The sequence below is a fragment of the Anguilla rostrata genome, chromosome 4 (assembly GCF_018555375.3).
Source record: "Anguilla rostrata isolate EN2019 chromosome 4, ASM1855537v3, whole genome shotgun sequence".
Lineage (NCBI taxonomy): Eukaryota > Metazoa > Chordata > Actinopteri > Anguilliformes > Anguillidae > Anguilla > Anguilla rostrata.
Window position 1 is genome coordinate 750,402 of NC_057936.1, and position 19,598 is coordinate 769,999.

At 48.1% G+C, this 19,598-nt stretch overlaps 1 protein-coding gene across 4 annotated transcripts in view; it reads right to left on the reverse strand.

Annotated features, from left to right (window-relative positions):
* si:ch211-51h4.2 (uncharacterized) overlaps positions 1–19,598 on the reverse strand; it is a 122,457-nt gene that overhangs the window by 1,180 nt on the left and 101,679 nt on the right. For 3 of the 4 annotated variants that reach the window (XM_064329980.1, XM_064329979.1, XM_064329978.1), the window contains 4 exons: positions 5,475–5,589; positions 1,888–1,990; positions 1,194–1,267; positions 7–110 (listed from right to left, as the gene is read on the reverse strand). In XM_064329980.1, the coding sequence (XP_064186050.1) occupies positions 16–110; positions 1,194–1,267; positions 1,888–1,990; positions 5,475–5,589 (387 nt within the window). In that variant the 3' untranslated portion in view covers positions 7–15. Of the gene's footprint in view, positions 1–6; positions 111–1,193; positions 1,268–1,887; positions 1,991–5,474; positions 5,590–19,598 lie in introns of those variants that run through there. The other variant, XR_010329346.1, reaches the window with a different exon arrangement.

Sequence of the window (19,598 nt, forward strand, 5' to 3'; positions counted from 1 at the left end):
ACTCACTTGAAAGACTCAGACCTGGACGTCTGGAGCATTATGAAGATGAACAGGCCTACTTCCGTGTTTAAGGAGAAAGACACCACTTTGTCTAGCATCACTACAAAGCCCTGCAGGCCAGAAAAATAGTGCAGACAAGAGAAGAGAGACAAGCAAGTTTTAGATTTTAAGTTCAGTGGCTCCAAAAACCCCCTGTCTGCTGTATCAGGCCCACTTCACAGCAACAGCTCCACCTTACACCCGAGTCTCACCTGTGTCTCACCTGAGTCTTACCTGTGTCTCACCTGAGTCTTACCTGTGTCTCACCTGAGTCTCACCTGTGTCTCATCTGAGTCTCACCTGTGTCTCACCCGGGGCTCACCGAGTCTCACCTGTGTCTCACCTGTGTCTCACCTGAGTCTTACCTGTGTCTCACCTGAGTCTCACCTGTGTCTCATCTGAGTCTCACCTGAGTCTTAAGAAGAGAGAGTATATCTGCACAGTTTTTTTCTGCTCCCAAAGTGATTTAATAGTACAATGGATGTACCTGACGAAGACCTTTGAGGTTGAAACGTTGTACTATTAAATCACATTGGGAGCAGAAAAAACTATGTGCAGATATACTCTCTCCTTACTATTTTTTTAATCCTGCACCTGTTGGAATATTTCGGATGTGCTTGCATTCCCCCGGACTGCATCTCACCTGAGTCTTACCTGTGTATCACCTGTGTCTTGCCTGAGTCGCATCTGAATCTTACCTGTGTCTCACTTGGGCCTTACTTGGGTATCAAATACTACTCATTAGATGCTGGTCAAATTAAGAAATAATTCTGTGGAACGCTTGAGAATGTTCGAGGAAACATGTTAATTAAATGCGTGAGCGTGTGAGTGAGAATGTGAGTGTGTATGTGTGTGTGTGTGCGCATGTGTGCATGCACAAATGCGTGTGTGAGTGAGAATGTGAGTGTGTGAGTGTGCATGTGTGTGTGTGCACATGTGTGTGTATGCATGAATGTGTGTGTGAGTGAGAATGTGAGTATGTGTGTGTGCATGTGTGTGTGTGCATGCATGAATGCGTGTGTGTGTGTGCATGCATGAATGCGTGTGTGAGTGTGTGAGTGAGAATGTGAGTATGAGTGAGTGTGAGTGACATCCCACTTCTATACATTTCATCCGTCAACAGCCTGACATTCACATAAAGACAGATAAAGTACCTGCCTTCGGATCACAGACTGCGACCAGGAAAATGAGCCCAAATGCCAGAACAGACATAAATCCACGGGCTAATCTAGAAACGGGAAAAGAGAATTATTTATTATTCAACGCCATCTTTAATTTAAAGCTCATTCATATTTCATTTAAAGTGCCTCAAGAAATGAAATGTTTTGAAAATATAAGAACAAATTGGAGCATTTTCTACTAAAAGTGCTAAATAATACAAACTAGTAAAATCGTACTTTTTCAGCTTTTTCTTCATAATGCTGTGAAATGGTACATCCTAACAAACAGACATGGAAATGGTCTTGTAACCTAAAGGTCGCAGGTTCGATTCCTTGGTGGGACATTGCTGCTATACCCTTGAGCAAGGTACTTAACCTGCATTGCTTCAGTATATATCCAGCTGTATAAATGGATATGAATAAATGTAAAAAGCATAAGTTGCTATGGATAAGAGCGTCTGCTAAATGCCTGTAATGTAATGTAGACAGCCAGGTTTCATTAAACCAAAACTGGTCAGACCTCACATAAACTGTCTATAGCCATTTACCCAAACATTGTTTTGTTGACAGGCCAGTGTTGCTCCACCCACTACAGGGTTTATGAAGCCTCACTCTGCCGTCTCACTGGTGGTTTATGAAGCCTCACTTTCATGAGCGTGGGTAAATGACCAGCGAGAGGAAGTCACACCTCTGGGTGTTGCAGCCCTGCAGGAAATGAGGTAGACTCTTCTCCCAGCTTCCTGACACACCCTCTGGCTCCAGATCCCAGTGTGCCGTCACCAACCCGTCGACTGAAAGGAGACGCGAACACATCGTTTACCACCGCGAAGCGTCACGACACACACACACTCCGCCATGATGAACACACAAACGCATCGTTTACCACCGCGAAGCGTCACGACACACACACACTCCGCCATGATGAACACACAAACGCATCGTTTACCACCGCGAAGCGTCGAACACCACACTCGCAGATGAACACACAACGCACTTTACCACGGGTCACGACACACATCGCATGATGAACACACAAACGCATCGTTTACCACCGCGAAGCGTCACGACACACACACACTCCGCCATGATGAACACACAAAGGCTGCTCTTCTGCCCGGTTCAGATTTTCACTCAGGTCCTGCTGGACTTCTGCTGCTGTCATCATGTAGAAAAAACCCAATGAACCGTAATTTTACATCACAGAATAATTTTTTTGCCACTTTTTTTTTGATAGTTTTTAGCAAATGATCAGTTTAGTTGCAGACCCTTTTTCAAACACACCTGCAGGCAGGAGCCATTCAAACACATTTACACACCTTCTCTCACACACTTTCTCTCACACACACCTTCTCGACACACACTTTCTCTCACACACACTTTCTCTCACACACACCTTCTCTCACACACACTTTCTCTCACACACACTTTCTCTCACACACACTTTCTCTCACATACACTTTCTCTCACACACACTTTCTCTCACACACACTTTCTCTCACACACACCTTCTCTCACACACACTTTCTCTCACACACACCTTCTCTCACACACACCTTCTCTCACATACACTTTCTCTCACACACACTTTCTCTCACATATACTTTCTCTCACACACACTTTCTCTCACATACACTTCTCTCACACACACTTCTCTCAACACTTCTCTCACACACACCTTCTCTCACACACACTTTCTCTCACACACACCTTCTCTCACACACACCTTCTCTCACATACACTTTCCCTCACACACACCTTCTCTCACATACACCTTCCCTCATACACACTTTCTCTCACACACACCTTCTCTCACACACACCTTCTCTCACACACCCTTTCTTTCACACACACCTTCTCTCACACACACTTTCCCTCACACACATCCATTTTCAGCACACATCTCTCTCTGGAAAGTCAGAGCTGTTAATGCAGAACATTAACATCTAAATATTATTAAGAGTTATTAATGGCTTTGGGGGAGTACATTAACCGTTATATAATAACATTACATTAAATTAGCTGACACATTCTTCCAGGTGACTTACAGTGCGGGAGAAACGTAATCACCTGAGTAATGTGAGCAGCAGAGCCAGAGCTGCCCAACAGCACTGAGTGGGAAAGTGCTGGGTTAGATGAGTGGGAGGGTGTTGGGTTAGGGTTAGATGCGTGGGAAGGTACTGGGTTAGATGAGTGAGACAGTGCTGGGTTAGGGTTAGATGAGTGGGAAGGTGCTGGGTTAGATAGGTGAGATAGTGCTGGGTTAGGGTTAGATGAGTGGGAAGGTGCTGGGTTAGATGAGTGGGAGGGTGCTGGGTTAGATTTAGATGAGTGGGAAGGTGCTGGGTTAGATGAGTGAGATAGTGCTGGGTTAGGGTTAGATGAGTGGGAAGGTACTGGGTTAGATGAGGGAGATAGTGCTGGGTTAGGGTTAGATGAGTGGGAAGGTGCTGGGTTAGATGAGTGAGATAGTGCTGGGTTAGGGTTAGATCAGTGGGAAGGTGCTGGGTTAGATGAGTGGGAGGGTGCTGGGTTAGGGTTAGATGAGTGGGAAGGTGCTGGGTTAGATAGTGCTGGGTTAGGGTTAGACGAGTGGGAAGGTACTGGGTTAGATGAGTGAGATAGTGCTGGGCTAGGGTTAGATGAGTGGGAAGGTACTGGGTTAGATGAGTGAGATAGTGTGGCTAGGTAGTGGTGGGAAGGTACTGGTTAGATGAGTGATAGTGTGGTTAGGTGAGAGGAAGGTACTGGGTTAGATATGAGATCTAGAGATGGTGGTGTGTGATTGGCTCACTTTAGCATTCCCTGAGTGCAGTAAAGCCTTCAAAGAGAGTCCAGAATACTGCGGGACCCAGGAGGGGAAGAGGAGCAGCTCAGGACTGAATTTCTGATTAAGGATTTCAGTTCAGAAGATGGCAATGATCCAACTGCAGGCCGAGCAGGCCGAGCAGGCCGAGCAGGCTGAACGGGCTGAGCAGTTTGAGCAGTTTGAGCAGTTTGAGCAGGACGAGCAGGCCGAGCAGGCTGCACGGGCTATGCGGAGGACAGGTGTCACACCCTAATAAAACACTGTGTTTAATGTTCCGGGGCCGGGCCTGGGGCAGCCAGACTGGTGATATAACAGCCTGCCAACGTACGGACTGCACAGAACAGCAGCCAGACTGGTGATATAACAGCCTGCCAACGTACGGACTGCACAGAAGAGCAGACAGGTAACGCAGCGAAAAGCTAACACAGGCGCTACAGGTTAGCGGATAGCGCTGGAGAGAGATCTGCCAGTTTAATCTGTGCAACAGGGCTTACGTGAAACCAGAGAAGTGCCGTAGAGCAAGCCATGGGTCAAATGCATTTTTTCCCCCATTTTCCCCCTAATTTGGAATGTCCAGTTCCACGCATTTCGGTGCCGATGCCAGTGAACTCTGATTGAGGAGGACACAGTCGTGATGTGGTAATGAAGCACGCCATGCCCGCCGCCACGTCTCATCGTGGTTAGTAAGGGAGGTGGCATCACATCGCCCAGTTACGAGCCGCAGGAAGATGCTTTCTGTGCAGCGGATGTGCCGGCACCCAGCTGACCAGCAGGTGTCGCTAATGAGCGATAAGACGCCGTAATCCCAGCCAATCAGAACCCTCCCATCCCTGAGAGATGCCAGAGCCAGCTGTTTGTTGCTCTGGGTGGATGTATTTAAAATTAAAATGTTTCATTTGTCCCATTCAGGATGGTGGTGCTCTGGAGAAATGAGTCAGGGAGACAAATGAACTGATAGAAAAGCGCAACTTCTGGGCCATATCCATGGAGATTTGCACTTAAACAGGAAACTGGCAGAAGACTCTGGTGTAATTTCCTCTCCCCTGGCTCACAGCCCATTCCCCAGATCCTGGTGTGTAACTGAAAACAAACCACACCGACCAATCACCTGCAACCCTCTACACCGCACACCTGCCGTGTGGTAACACCGTGACTATGGTCCTGGCGAATACCGGATTTCCCCAGGAATTGACACACAGGAACACACAGAGACAGACACGGAATGTGGAGGGGACATATAAGGGACATATAGGGGACATATGGGGACGTGTATAGAGGACATATGGGGACGTGTATAGAGGACATATGGGGACATATAGGGGACACATGGGGACTGTATAGAGGACATATGGGGACGTGTATAGAGGACATATGGGGACATATAGGGGACATATGGGGACATAGAGGACATATGGGGATGTAAATAGAGGACATATGGGGACGTATATAGAAAACATGTAGGGACGTACTTGTGTGTTTCATCGCCGAGCCCATAACCAGAAAGGAGACTGTTAAGCTGATGGCAATAAAAGTCTGGATCAATTGCGCCACCCAGGAGAAGCGACTGTACTTCTGGGTAATGATCTGCAAGGACAGAGCAAAAGACCAATGCTGCGTTAGAAAAACAGGGATGTTTAAAAAAAACAGCTGTCCCAAGCGCACACAGAGACACACATACACACGCGTGTTGGAGTGACACCCTCCTTCACTCACTGCCTGGCCCTGACGAGCGGCCGCCGTGCATGCTGGGTACATTTCTCTCACAGCTGTTCAGAAGCTGGATATGAATTTGAGCAGATCTGAATGAAGAAGGAGCTGCTTCTGGTAGCTGTTGAGTGAAGTGAAATCAGGAGTGGAATTCACACTTAACTGACAGCAGCTGCAGACTCACAAAAGGCCATTTCAGCAACAACATCTGACTTCCAACAGCACAGCACAAGCTGACAGACAGCTGAACACAGCTGAACAGAGACCAATAGAGTTCCAGCGTATTTTAGAAAAAAGACGGAACTTAGCAACTGTATTTACTGTAGCTGAGAGCTAGGACATGACCACACTGACAATCAGTCTGAGCCATTATATTTAGCATTTCATTGAGTTCATGAATTATCAAACACCAGAAGGGAAACTAAATTAGTTCTTGGTATGAAGAATAACACCTATGAGGAAAAACTTACTTAAAATACTTAATCTCTTCCAGCTCAGTGAAAGGAGACTTAGGGGTGATTGAAGCTTTTAAATTCATAAAAGGGATTAACAAGGTGAGCTACGAGGTCGAGTTCTGTCAGTAGAATGAGGGGGCATAAATGGAAATTAGCAAAAGGTAAACTTTGTGCTCAGATATTAAGAAGAATTTCTTCACAGAGTAGCCGCTGCTTGCCAGATCATGGAGGCAGAAACTGGGGGTGTCCAAGGCCAGGTGAGCACCAGGTAGCCTTTAGTGGTCGGAAAATGGCGAGCATTGTTGGGCTGAATGGTCTGAATTCACATCATTGTGTTATAACATTTTAGGTTAAACTGAACATAATGGGTCTAAAGAGATAAGGTATTTCAAATAAAGTATCTGAGGCATATATATGGTGAAATCTAAGACACAAATAATAGCCAATCAACGGTTAAATTCATGAACGCTCTAACAGCAATTTTGTGTCCTATAGAATGCGGCTGAACATGGTCCTCTGTGGATTATTTGAGATCGTGATCGACATCACAAAGCAGATCAAACTCATTTTGCTGCTCTCAGCCCTAATCTCACAGTATTACTAAACCACGGACCGTTAATGGATGATCTAAAGAGGCTGCTGTGTGACCAGGATCTCAGATAGTCTGGCCTTAGAAGACATTCTCTCTCATTTCTCCTTTATTTGCGGCAGATACTAAATTTCGCATGGAGTCGCGGGGCTTCTTCGGTGCGTGACAGGTTGCGCATGGGAATGTTGCTCGGAGAGGATACAAGCTCGTGTCGATGCGACACTCTGTGAAACAGCGCCACCCTGTGGCCTTGGACAGATCTTCTCTGAACGCACGTTTGACCGAGGACATGCCCTCGCGTGACGGATGTGTCAAACTTTTCGGACGGTGGCAAAGCGCGTGCGAGATGGTGCTGTGATTAACGGCGCGTGCGAGATGGTGCTGTGATTAACGGCAGTTTCTCGCCACGACCCGCGGTCCGGCTGGGCGCGCAGCTCAAACCCGCGCGGAACTCTCATTAAAACGGCAGCATTCATCGCGCGTATTAGTATTTCATTCACTGCCGCCGAAGCCCGCGGAAACCTCACCGTGAAGTGAAGCCACACAGAGACAGGATTCATCTCCAATGAAAGCGTTCCGATAGCCGCCAGGAGGAAGACCGCCAATACTTCAGCTCAGGCACTCAGTATACCGAACTGGACGGCGAAATCAAATAAAACCAAAATCCAAATATTTTTATTTTTTTAATTTTTTTAAACAGCTGCATCCTACCTACCAGAGATGAAGATCCGTGTGATCGCCTCAGTATATGCAGCCAATAGCGCTGTCAGGCTAATCGATGCATTTGCACTAAAAGTGATGATGGCAAAGGAAGTTCCACGTGCACGGCAATGCCCCGCTGATGACAGCTAATTACAGGGCACTGACATGGGGGAGGCCAAAACACAGATTTAAATTTAACTGGGAAATTTGAAAATGTACAATAGGCTACCGTTATATGATACAATGACATTTCGAAAATAAAAAATGAGGAGTGTTTAAGTGAAAAAGATCAGTACGGCTGTAACTTCTTAAAATCATTCGCTGCATCATTTCATTTATAACAGGAAATACATTAAATAATTAAATGCTGTTGTCGGCGGTTGAAATTGTTGTTTGTGTAGTTGTGATTGCAGCCACTGTAACAGTGGAAAGTGTATTAAAATCATGAATACTACCCAGAGCCACACGGCAGGAAACACAGAGACAGCACCTGTAATGAGAAAGGGAAGCCACTAGATGGCGCCCAAGATCTTTTAGAGAAAAATTCCCAGCGATCTCCGCCAACATACCCATATTGACTGCACACATGACAGATGTGTTCCCTTATACTGATTTCTGCATAATGCTAATAAAACTGATAAGTGTATAAAAAAAATCCAATTTGAAATGAAAATAGTTGTATTAAAATAGCATCTTAATTAGTACATGAATCTGTGCGTTTTCACGTCTTGGTGAAAACAACCGTGGGCATGTGAGAACTCTACAAGCGCTCAGGAAATGCAGCTCGTGAGGTGGATGATTTCTGACAGTCCTGAGAAGAGGAAGAGGAGAAGAAGATGAAGAAGAGCAGTGGTCGCATTAGTTTCTTCTGAGAGAGGTGGAACAAAACAAACTGCACACAGAGCGCAAATAAACGCTCGACACGTATCAGGATCCCACCAAACTCTGTGTCTCATTTATCTCCCCGAAGCCTGAGGGGGGGCGAGAATGAGAGAATGACAGCAAGAGAAAGAGAGAGAGACATCTGGAGTCTCTCTGAAAGTCTAAGCGTTTCAGACACCCAGTTCTTTTCCTCTACCTTGCTCTTGGTTATCAGAAGGATATCTGAACTAATCCCCCCCCACACACAGCCTTAAAGGCCAGTATTGGCTTGATGACGAGATCTGTACGGCATTTGGGGGAAAACGCAGACTGTGTTTTGGGTGATGGGGAGCAGCGCTGATCTTTAAAGGCATGGGGGCCCTGGTCACAGGCACCCCCACCCCACCCCACCCCCACCCCCTAGGCTCAGTCTAATAAGGTCTGAGGGGTTCCTCTCCTCCCGCAGACACTCATTAAAAAAAGGGGTACCCATTCCCCCCTGTCCCCCACACTGAAGCCCCTCACTTCATTTAAAAAGTTAGGCAGGACTGCCGTTGCTCTGCACTGTGACCACTAAGGTAAAAAAGTCACTGAGAAGAGAACACTGTGATTGGCTGTTCGGTGCAGTTTACGGTCTACGTTCCACACTCCGTTCCAAAAACAGCCTGGCACTGAATTCCGACTCTTGAAGGCCATACAAGGACAGCCCAATCCAGGAGGATTGTGGGAAGTATCACAAAGCCCACGGAACACCGTGCGTGCGCTGAGGCTCACTCTGAGCAGGTACAGCCAAACGATGAAGAGCCAAATGATGAAGGCCACTTTGATGAGCCACATGCGCGTATTTTCTGAACAAGTCTCTGGAGTAACCGCGCATATGGCACGAGCCGCCCAGACACCTGCGCACTTCCTGTTAGAAGATCCGGCCGGCCCATATTTTACCGCCAGCACAAGGACACTCTTCTGTACGGTCGCGGAGCGGAGGCAGTTATTGTGAAACTGAATAAAGCTGAAGAGAGCGAGCCTCTCCAGAGCAGGAGCAACTGTGTGGGTGTGCAGTCAGAGCTGAGCTCTTATTAAAACCGCCAGGATAATTTACACACGCCTGAATCACGGCCCCAGGAAATGACAAGCAGCAGCAGCCACACTTCCCTTCAGACACAGCGCTGTCCAGCAGGCCAGTGAAAACCGTGAGCTTCTGATCTGTGTTCAGACCCAGTGCATGGTAATTACGCATTCTTCTAAAATCACTTAATTCTGCTAAAGCCGCACTTACCAGCTGCTGGCTACATTTATCATAGTCCCGACGTGATTAAAATTAGATCCACTTATCTTTTAGTTTATGATGCTGTGATCAGGTTTTGATCACAGTTGTTTTGTAGGTTAATTATTTTGATATGTATTTCGAGCATCACTGATCAAGAAACTTACACCTCTCCACCATTCTGACTGTAGGTGACCTTATCATTTAAGGTCATTTAAGTAAACCATTGTACATGAATGTTTTGTGCATGATAATCCCAAAGGACTGATTTGGTTCTTACAGAAATTCCCAGGTTGGGGGAAAGAAAGCCTTTTGCATTGAAAGCGTTGGATAACAGAGAACATAAACTATGCATAACTTGATGTGCTCACTTCAGTGTTTACACATTTAACCTCATACCTCCAGCTGTAACTATAAAGGCATAATACATAATACATCACACACAGCGGTACGGTTCAAAGTAAGAAATCCAGATAATGAGAGGTCAATCTTCACACTAAAGTTGTGAACCGCATTTCTCCATTATAATGAAAAACGGTCGGTTTAAAAGCTATAAAAAATGACAGAGTACAGACACACACACACACATGCACATACAGAGAGACACACACACATGCACACACAGAGACACACACACACGCACACAGAGACACACACACACACACACACACACGCACATGCACACACAGAGAGACACACACACACATGCACACAGAGACAGACACACACACACACACACACTGCCCTATGACCCGTACTGGATAAAGGGGGGCAGAGGGGCAGGGGCTCAGACTCCTCTGGGACAGAGGAAAGAGACTGAGGTGCGGACCGAGCCGCTGAGCATCCTGGGACAGAGGAAAGAGACTGAGGTGCGGACCGAGCCGCTGAGCATCCTGGGACAGAGGGCCCTACACCACACTGCCCCTAAATTACATCACAGATTCTGCGGCTGATGACAGTGTTTCAGCAGCCAGTCCCAGAGAGGAAGCCTGTACAGATTAGGGTTTAATACCCCCCCTTCCCGACTCCCCCCCCTTCCCAAACCCCCCATCCTGACCCCCCCCCGTCCCCCGTCCCACGGACGCCAGCTGCCAGCCCACCATCACAGCCCCCCCAGGAACACAAACATAGCCGCGCAGCGCCGAGTTCAGACATCAGCACAAGCAGAGCTGGATAAATAAAACAGCCTCAGAAGACTGGAGCAATAAGAGAGTCCATATAAAGCAGAAGCCTGATCCATAGTGCGTGGGATAGAGGTGGATGTTTACTGGGATATGAACCTCAGGTTATTCTCCGTTTTAACGGTTAAAACACTGAAGTGTTCCACACAGGTATCCCCAGGGTGGGCTGAAGAGGTCATCACACGCACACATTTCCAAAACGAACAAATGAGCCCGTGTACTTCAGCTTCATTACTAATGACCTCGGTCATTAAAACGTCCCCAGAATGTCAGTTAAACAGGAGACATTTAACACTGCGGGTGAGGACCTGGAAATCCCAGCTGACCTGTCAGTGCTGAAGCAGCTCATGATTACAGATTTTTATTCAACAACAAATGAGCCATTATATTAGGGACATGTCTGAAATGACTGGTGCTATCAAGTCCTACGCATTTAATTACATTTATTTTTCAGTCAAAGGATTCATCCATTCCTTATTCTTCCATTTGAAAGAAACAGGAAATGACATGGGTTTACTGAAATGGCCCAAAGTTGCCTGCATGAAAGCATTCTCAAATTAACATAAATATTTTCACATCTTGAACAGCATTCAAATGCCATTGTCTTGGCTTGTTCACTTTATTTACCGACACTATAACACAAAAAATATTCTTCTGATTAACAGTGTTACCGACTTACAGGAAAATTGTTTTATTTTAGTATCTGAACAAGCACCTTATTTTCCTATCACACAAGCACACTCTTGGGATGCTTCCAGAAATTAACATTCAGCCCCATCTGAGCACTCCCCTTGAGAAGAGAGGGAAATTATATCCAATATGAATCATTCTGAAAAACATCTGTTTAATACGTGCAGTCTCTGACACACCATGCAAGGCCCAGACATATATCTAATAATAAACTCGACAATAACACCTCACAAGAGGGTGAAATCAACTGTGCAGTTCCTGACAGAGTATATATGGAATATACCAATCAAAATATAACCAGAACCAAAAGAATATGTCAATATTGCATGTCAATCTAGGAAATCCTTGAGACTGGTGACCTGCATACTCATAGTCATCATCACAATCACCAAAACATCTTGCATGGTTTTCTACAGAGAAGAATTTACAGAAAAACTCCCTGAAATTACAGAGGAACCCCCTGAATTTACAGAAAAACCCCCTGAATTTACAGAAAAACCCCCTGAATTTACAGAGAAACCCCCTGAATAATGAAATACGGGTACAGTAACATAAGGAGGCTCAGAGCATGAAACTCATTCTCTCCTCCCCTCTCTCTCTCTCTTTCCCTCCGTCTCTCCCCTCCTCTCTTTCTCTCTCCGTGTCCACGGTAGGCTGAGAGAATAACATGCTGTGTGATTAATGGAATCTCAGGTAAAATAAGAAGGCTTAACAGCACTGAGCTTTTATGAAATCCATGTTCTCCTCCAGACAGTTCCCAGAATACCTTGCAACTCCCTCAGAAGGCAGCAGTCTGTTCAGGTTTAGAGGAAGAGGAGAGTTTTTCTCTTCCAATCTCAGCTTTCATCCACCTCAAGGCAGTGTAGATTACACCATTTCCCACATCAAATTGAGATAACCTTTTGATAAAGAAAAAGTATATTTTGAGTCTAGTTTCTTCTTCAGGAGACTGTCAACTTTGTCTGTTTTTTCTTTTTTTTAATGCTTTCTGTATGAAAGCGCAGATCAGGTTTTATCTTATTTTACCTTTCTCAATTCTCAAGGAGAAAGTGTGTCTGAGAGAGAAAGGGAGAGAGAGGGGGAGAGAGAGAGAGGGAGAGACAGAGAGAGAAAGCGAGAGAAAGAGAGGAAGCGAGAGAGAGAGGGAGAGAGAGACGGAGAGAGAGAAAGAGAGCGAGAGAGTGAGGGAGAGAGAGAGACCATGGTGAACCATGGGGTATGATCAGCCAGGTGGGAGTGAGAGGAACTTTTCTGCAGTCGAGTTTAAATTTAATCAGACAGGCGGCACAAACTCAAAATTAAGCAGAAAGTTACTAATTAAAGCAGGCAAGTGCTTCACGCCACTCTTCTCTTTACACAGTTTCAGCTGCTGGAAGAGGCCAGCACACTAATGATTCATCTGAATTAGAGCCAATAATTCATTATGTTTCAAAGGCAACTGCAACACACAGAACAAAAACGCTTTTACGTCTCCAGCCAGATAAACAGGACCGGCAAAGGCAAACACAACAGCATTCAGAACGTCACTCTGGACCAATCACAGGGGCTCATCCACAGGGAAACACAACAGCATTCAGAACTGGACCAATCACAGGAGCTTATCCACAGGGAAACACAACAGTTCAGGACATCTCCATCAGTGAGCACACTAACCACTGCATACTTCTGAAACTTCTCCTTCACAGTTTATTCCTTACATGTTTCGTATGACACAAATCATGGCACCCTATTCGTGGATTTGGACTGAGCAGTTCCCCCATAATGCTCTCTGTACTGGAACAACGCACAACGAGCATTTCAGAGCGATTTGAGATCGACGGAGCTCCACTCAAAGCCCATTTCACACAGTGTAAACTGAGCGGGGAAACTTGACTGCTAAAGCATAATGTTCCTAAACTGCTAATCCCAGCTGAGGAGCGGGATAAACCAGCAGGCGAATCACACAGCCAATCCCAGCATGCCGCCTGCTGCGCACGTCTGCATGTTTCACAAACCCGCCAATATCTACCTGCCTGTAACACACCCGGGCCCATACACGGCCTGTTACATCACAGAGGAAACTGACACCGTTTCCATGGAAACTAACCAGGGCCCGGCAAGAGAAGAGGATAAGAAGGCTGAAGACCTGCAAGGCTGGATGTAACCTGCATGTGCACACAGACAGGTAAAGCGTATATAACCCGCATGTGCACACAGACAGGTAAAGCGTATATAACCCGCATGTGCACACAGACAGGTAAAGCGTATATAATAACCTGCATGTGCACACAGACAGGTAAAGCGTATATAATAACCCGCATGTGCACACAGACAGGTAAAGCGTATATAACCTGCATGTGCACACAGACAGGTAAAGCGTATATAACCTGCATGTGTACACAGACCGGTAAAACGCATATAACCCGCATGTGCACACAGACAGGTAAAGCGTATATAACCCGCATGTGCACACAGACAGGTAAAGCGTATATAACCCGCATGTGCACACAGACAGGTAAAGCGTATATAATAACCCGCATGTGCACACAGACAGGTAAAGCGTATATAACCCGCATGTGCACAGAAACAGGTAAAGCGTATATAACCCGCATGTGCACACAGACAGGTAAAGCGTATATAACCCGCATGTGCACACAGACAGGTAAAGCGTATATAACCCGCATGTGCACACAGACAGGTAAAGCGTATATAACCCGCATGTGCACACAGACAGGTAAAGCGTATATAACCTGCATGTGCACACAGACAGGTAAAGCGTATATAACCCGCAGGTGCACAGAGCTACACAGAGCCAACACAGCAATCGCACAGCAGGTGTGTTTGATTATGATACTCAGGTGTGTTTGATACTCAGGGGATGTACCCAGAGTTTAATAATATAACGCATTGCTCAAGTACTGCTAAAGACGAACTTTAACTATCAGAGATAACCATGTTAAAGCAAATAGTACCTCTGTAAACATCCAACAGTGATACTACACGCAGTCATCCATAAGCCACGCCCATTCCACAGGCATATGAAGTTCAGAGACAGTGACCACACAAGAGATACAAATCAACAAAAAGAAAATAGAAATTAAAAAATAGAATTTAAAATAAATAAATACACATGACAAGAGAACATCAGCCACTTGGCCTCACTGCAATTCTGATGCTACTTTATTTAAATATTCAGATGTCATTTTCCATGATATTCTGGAAGTCTTAAGTGCAAAAATAAATAAATAAAAGTCCAATTATTTCATTTCAGAAGCATTTCCATTTTTTTCTGTGACAGTTTCTTCATTTTGATGAATAAATGGTGTGTCATTCACACTGTGCCGAGACAGGCCTCAAAACCTGGTGCTGCCAAACCATGCCTCACCACCGCTAAGAGCCAATCACCAGCCAGCGTGCGCTGCATCCACCATCACCACCGCTAAGAGCCAATCACAAGCCAGCATGCCCTCCATCTACCATCAACACCGCTAAGAGCCAATCACAAGCCAGCGTGCGCTGCGTCCACCATCACCACCGCTAAGAGCCAATCACAAGCCAGCATGCCCTCCATCAACCATCAACACCGCTAAGAGCCAATCACAAGCCAGGGTGCGCTGCGTCCACCATCACCACCACTAAGAGCCAATCACAAGCCAGCGTGCCCTCCATCCACCATCACCACCGCCAAGACCTGAAAACTCCACACAATCTAAAAAATGAAAAATTCATCATGATCTAAATCCTGAAAACTCTATATGACCTAAAACCAGAAAACTCCACATGATCTATACCCTGAAAACTCAAAACGATCTGAAACCATGATCAAAAACCGCCTCTCCTTCAAATGCTCTTCAGAAAACATCACTAGCACATTAGCAGGCGGTGATTTTGCTCAGAAACCAGCGGTGTTGAGGAAGTGCTGTTCGTTCAGGCAGGCAGTGAGTAAAGTTCTCTCAGCCTGATTAAATATGACCTTCACACCTGGTCTGGTCTCCGATTCACAGGGGAGGAATCTGTCTGGGAAGGCAGCGGCTTTTTAGTCTTTTATGGTGGAAACTGACGGAGAGAAAAGTGACTCTTAACCCTGGGCTGAGCAGCCATCGATCAGCCCACACGAAAGAGCCGAAATTTGGGCGGAATAGTGGGTGGAATCTTTTCCCTGTTTAAAGCACTGTGCTCCGCCCCTCTCTGCTTTACCTCCTGGCTGCTGACAGGACGTGTCTCATTGTCTCTAATGCTTATAAACCTGGAAACAGCTTTTCAGTGCATTCAGGTAATGCAGAAGCACCAGTATAAATGCAGCTCTTATGTGTAACTGCATGTCACTGTGTGCATGTTAAAAACAGACTGCAGGATGCTCGTACTGTGGCCCATGAGCCTGTTCCACACGTGTACTCCTCGGGCTGCATCACGAATCCTGCATGATGTCACAATAACCATGTAAGTCACTGTCAATACAAGAGGGTAACCAAATGAATGAATGAATGCATGAATAAATGAGAACCAAGGGAAGAAATTAAAACAGCGGCAGTTCAGATACATAAGATACTATATGCAAAAGTACTTCATCAAAAAAACATGAAAGGGGTCAAACAGAATGGGAATAAAAATGTTTTTCGGTGTGAGGGAGGGGCCAAAGCCACATGAGGAAAACAAGGCTTTCAGATGAAACTGTTCTAATTCATGAAAAACTGTCTCTGTTTGCAATCAGGACAGCTATCTTTGTTCATTTATCATCTGTGTGAAAATGTAACTGAACAGTTGGAAGGATCCAATCTGTCTGAGCGGAATAAGACATTCATCACCCCCAGATTTCTTCAGCTTCAAACCTCTGAGTTTTACTGTGTTAACCTGCGTGGGCCACAGAGAGAGGACACAGTCAGAGGGCCAATCAGCAGCCAGAACACACAGCCAGAGGGCCAATCAGCATTGTGAGCACACAGCCAGAGGGCCAATCAGCAGAGAGAGCACACAGCCAGAAGGCCAATCAGCAGCGAGAGCACACAGCCAGAGGGCCAATCAGCAGCAAGAGCACACAGCCAGAAGGCCAATCAGCAGTGAACACACGGCCAGAGGGCCAATCAGCAGCTAGAGCACACAGCCAGAGGGCCAATCAGCAGCAAGAGCACACAGCCAGAGGGCCAATCAGCAGCGAGAGCACACAGCCAGAAGGCCAATCAGCAGAGAGAGCACACAGCCAGAGGGCCAATCAGCAGCGAGAGCACACAGCCAGAAGGCCAATCAGTAGTGAACACATGGCCAGAGGGCCAATCAGCAGCAGGACAGGAGCACAGGAACACGCCTGCTGACAGAGACTCTTCAGCGGAGGGCAATCAAACCATCATTCACATTTAAACCCACTTCCGCCATCCCAACTTCCTCCATCCCAAAGAGACGCTCATCAAGGCCCGTACATTAACCCTAACCCCAACCCCAACCCCAACCCTAACCCCAACCCCAACCCCAACCCTAACCCTAACCCCAACCCCAACCCTAACCCCAACCCCAACCCCAACCCCAACCCTAACCAGGAGAGACATCAGCAGGCAGAAACTGGGGCTGCAGAACGAGGAGAACGGCTGACTGGGAAACACTGATTTCCAGGGCAGAACCAGTTCTACTAAACCGGGCTTAAGCACAGAGCCTGTGATCTAAAACCCAGCTTAAGCAAAGAGACTGCAATCTAAACCCAGCTTAAGCACAGAGACTGCAGTCTAAACCCAGCTTAAGCACAGAGACTGCAGTCTAAAACCCATCTTAAGCACAGAGACTGCAATCTAAACCCAGTTTAAGCACAGAGACTGCAATCTAAACCCAGCTTAAGCACAGAGACTGCAATCTAAACCCAGCTTAAGCACAGAGACTGCAATCTAAACCCAGCTTAAGCACAGAGACTGCAATCTAAACCCAGCTTAAGCACAGAGACTGCAATCTAAACCCAGCTTAAGCACAGAGACTGCAATCTAAACCCAGCTTAAGCACAGAGACTGCAATCTAAACCCAGCTTAAGCACAGCTCTGCAGCAGAGACTGCAATCTAAAACCAAACTTAAGCACAGCTCTGTAGCAGAGACTGATCTAAAACCCAGCTTAAGCACACCTCTGCAGCAGAGACTGTGATCTAAAACCCAGCTTAAGCACAGCTCTGCAGCAGAGACTGCAATCTAAAACCCAGCTTAAGCACAGCTCTGCAGCAGAGACTGCAATCTAAAACCCAGCTTAAGCACAGCTCTGCAGCAGAGACTGCAATCTAAAACCAGGCTTAAGCACAGCTCTGACAGTGCACAGAGAAGCACATTTGAGCGGCTCACATCACACAAAGCACCACTCATCTGAAAAGGATAAATTAAGCTGCTGCTATGGCACAAATGTCAAATATGCACAGACATTTTTCACCATCTATTCCAATAGGCTCACTCTGATCTCTGCCAGGAGAGAATTTATCTAGCAGTGACATTCCTGATCTCATCAATCAGATGAGTTAAGTGCGCGATTCTGAGAAACCGCGAGCGGCAGGAGAGAGAGACCCCGAGCGGCAGGAGAGAGAGACCCCGAGCGGCGGAGAGAAGAACCGAGCGGCAGGAGAGAGACCCCGAGGAGGCCAGGAGAGAGAGAGAGAAGACCCGAGCGGCAGGCGGGAGAGAGAAGACCCCGAGCGGGAGGAGACCGCGGCAGGAGAGACCCGAGCGGAGGAGAGAGAGACCCGAGCGGCAGGAGAGAGACCCCGAGCGGCAGGAGAGAGAACCCCGAGCGGCAGGAGAGAGAGACCCCGAGCGGCAGGAGAGAGAGACCCGAGCGGCGGAGAGAGAGAGACCCCGAGCGGCAGGAGAAGACCCCGAGCGGAGGAGAGAGACCCCGAGCGGCAGGAGAGAGAGACCCCGAGCGGCAGGAGAGAGAACCCCGAGCGGCGGGAGAGAGAGACCCCGAGCGGCAGGAGAAGAGAGACCCCGAGCGCAGGGAGGAGAGACCCGAGCGGCAGGAGAGAGAGACCCCGAGTGGCAGGAGAGAGAGACCCCGAGTGGCGGGAGAAGAGAGACCCCGAGCGGCAGGAGAGAGAGACCCCGAGCGGCAGGAGAGAGAGACCCTGAGCAGCAGGAGAGAGGAGAGAGAGACCCCGAGCAGGCAGAAGAGAGAGACCCCGAGTGGCAGGAGAGAGAGAGACCCCGAGCGGCGGAGAGAGAGACCCGAGCGGCAAGAGAGAGAAACCCCGAGCGGCAGGAGAGAGAGACCCCGAGCGGCAGGAGAGAGAGACCCCGAGCGGCAGGAGAGAGAGACCCCGAGCGGCAGGAGAGAGAGACCCCGAGCGGCAGGAGAGAGAGACCCCGAGCGGCAGGAGAGAGAGACCCCGAGCGGCAGGAGAGAGAGACCCCGAGCGGCAGGAGAGAGAACCCCGAGCGGCGGAGAGAGAGAACCCGAGGCGGAGGAGAGAGAGACCCCGAGCGGCGAGGAGAGAGAGAACCCCGAGCGGCAGGAGAGAGAGACCCCGAGCGGCAGGAGGAGACGAGAGAGAGACCCGAGCGGCAGGAGAGAGAGACCCCGAGCGGCAGAGAGCGAGAGACCCGAGCGCAGGAAGAGAGACCCCGAGCGGCAGGAGAGAGAGACCCGAGCGGCAGGAGAGGAGAGAGACCCCGAGCGGCAGAGAGAGAGAGAACCCGAGCGGCAGGAGAGAGAAAACCCGAGCGGCAGGAGAGAGAGAACCCGAGCGGCAGGGAGGAGAGAGAACCCCGAGCGGCAGGAGAGAGAGACCCCGAGCGGTGAGGAGAGAGAGACCCCGAGCGGCAGGAGAGAGGAGAGAGAGACCCCGAGCGGAGGAGAGAGAGACCCCGAGCTGGCAGGAGAGAGAAACCCGAGCGGCAGGAGAGAGAACCCCGAGCGGCAGAGAGAGAACCCAGCGGCAGGAGAGAGACCCCGAGCGGTGGAGAGAAGAGAGACCCCGAGCGGCGGGAGAGAGAGACCCCGAGCGGCGGGAGAGAGAGACCCCGAGCGGCGGGAGAGAGAGACCCCGAGCGGCGGGAGAGAGAGACCCCGAGCGGCGGGAGAGAGAGACCCCGAGCGGCGGAGAGAGAGAACCCGAGCGGAGAGAGACCAGAGCGGAGGAGGAGAGAGACCCGAGCGGCAGGAGAGAGAACCCCGAGCGGCAGAGAGAGAACCGACGGAGAGAGACCC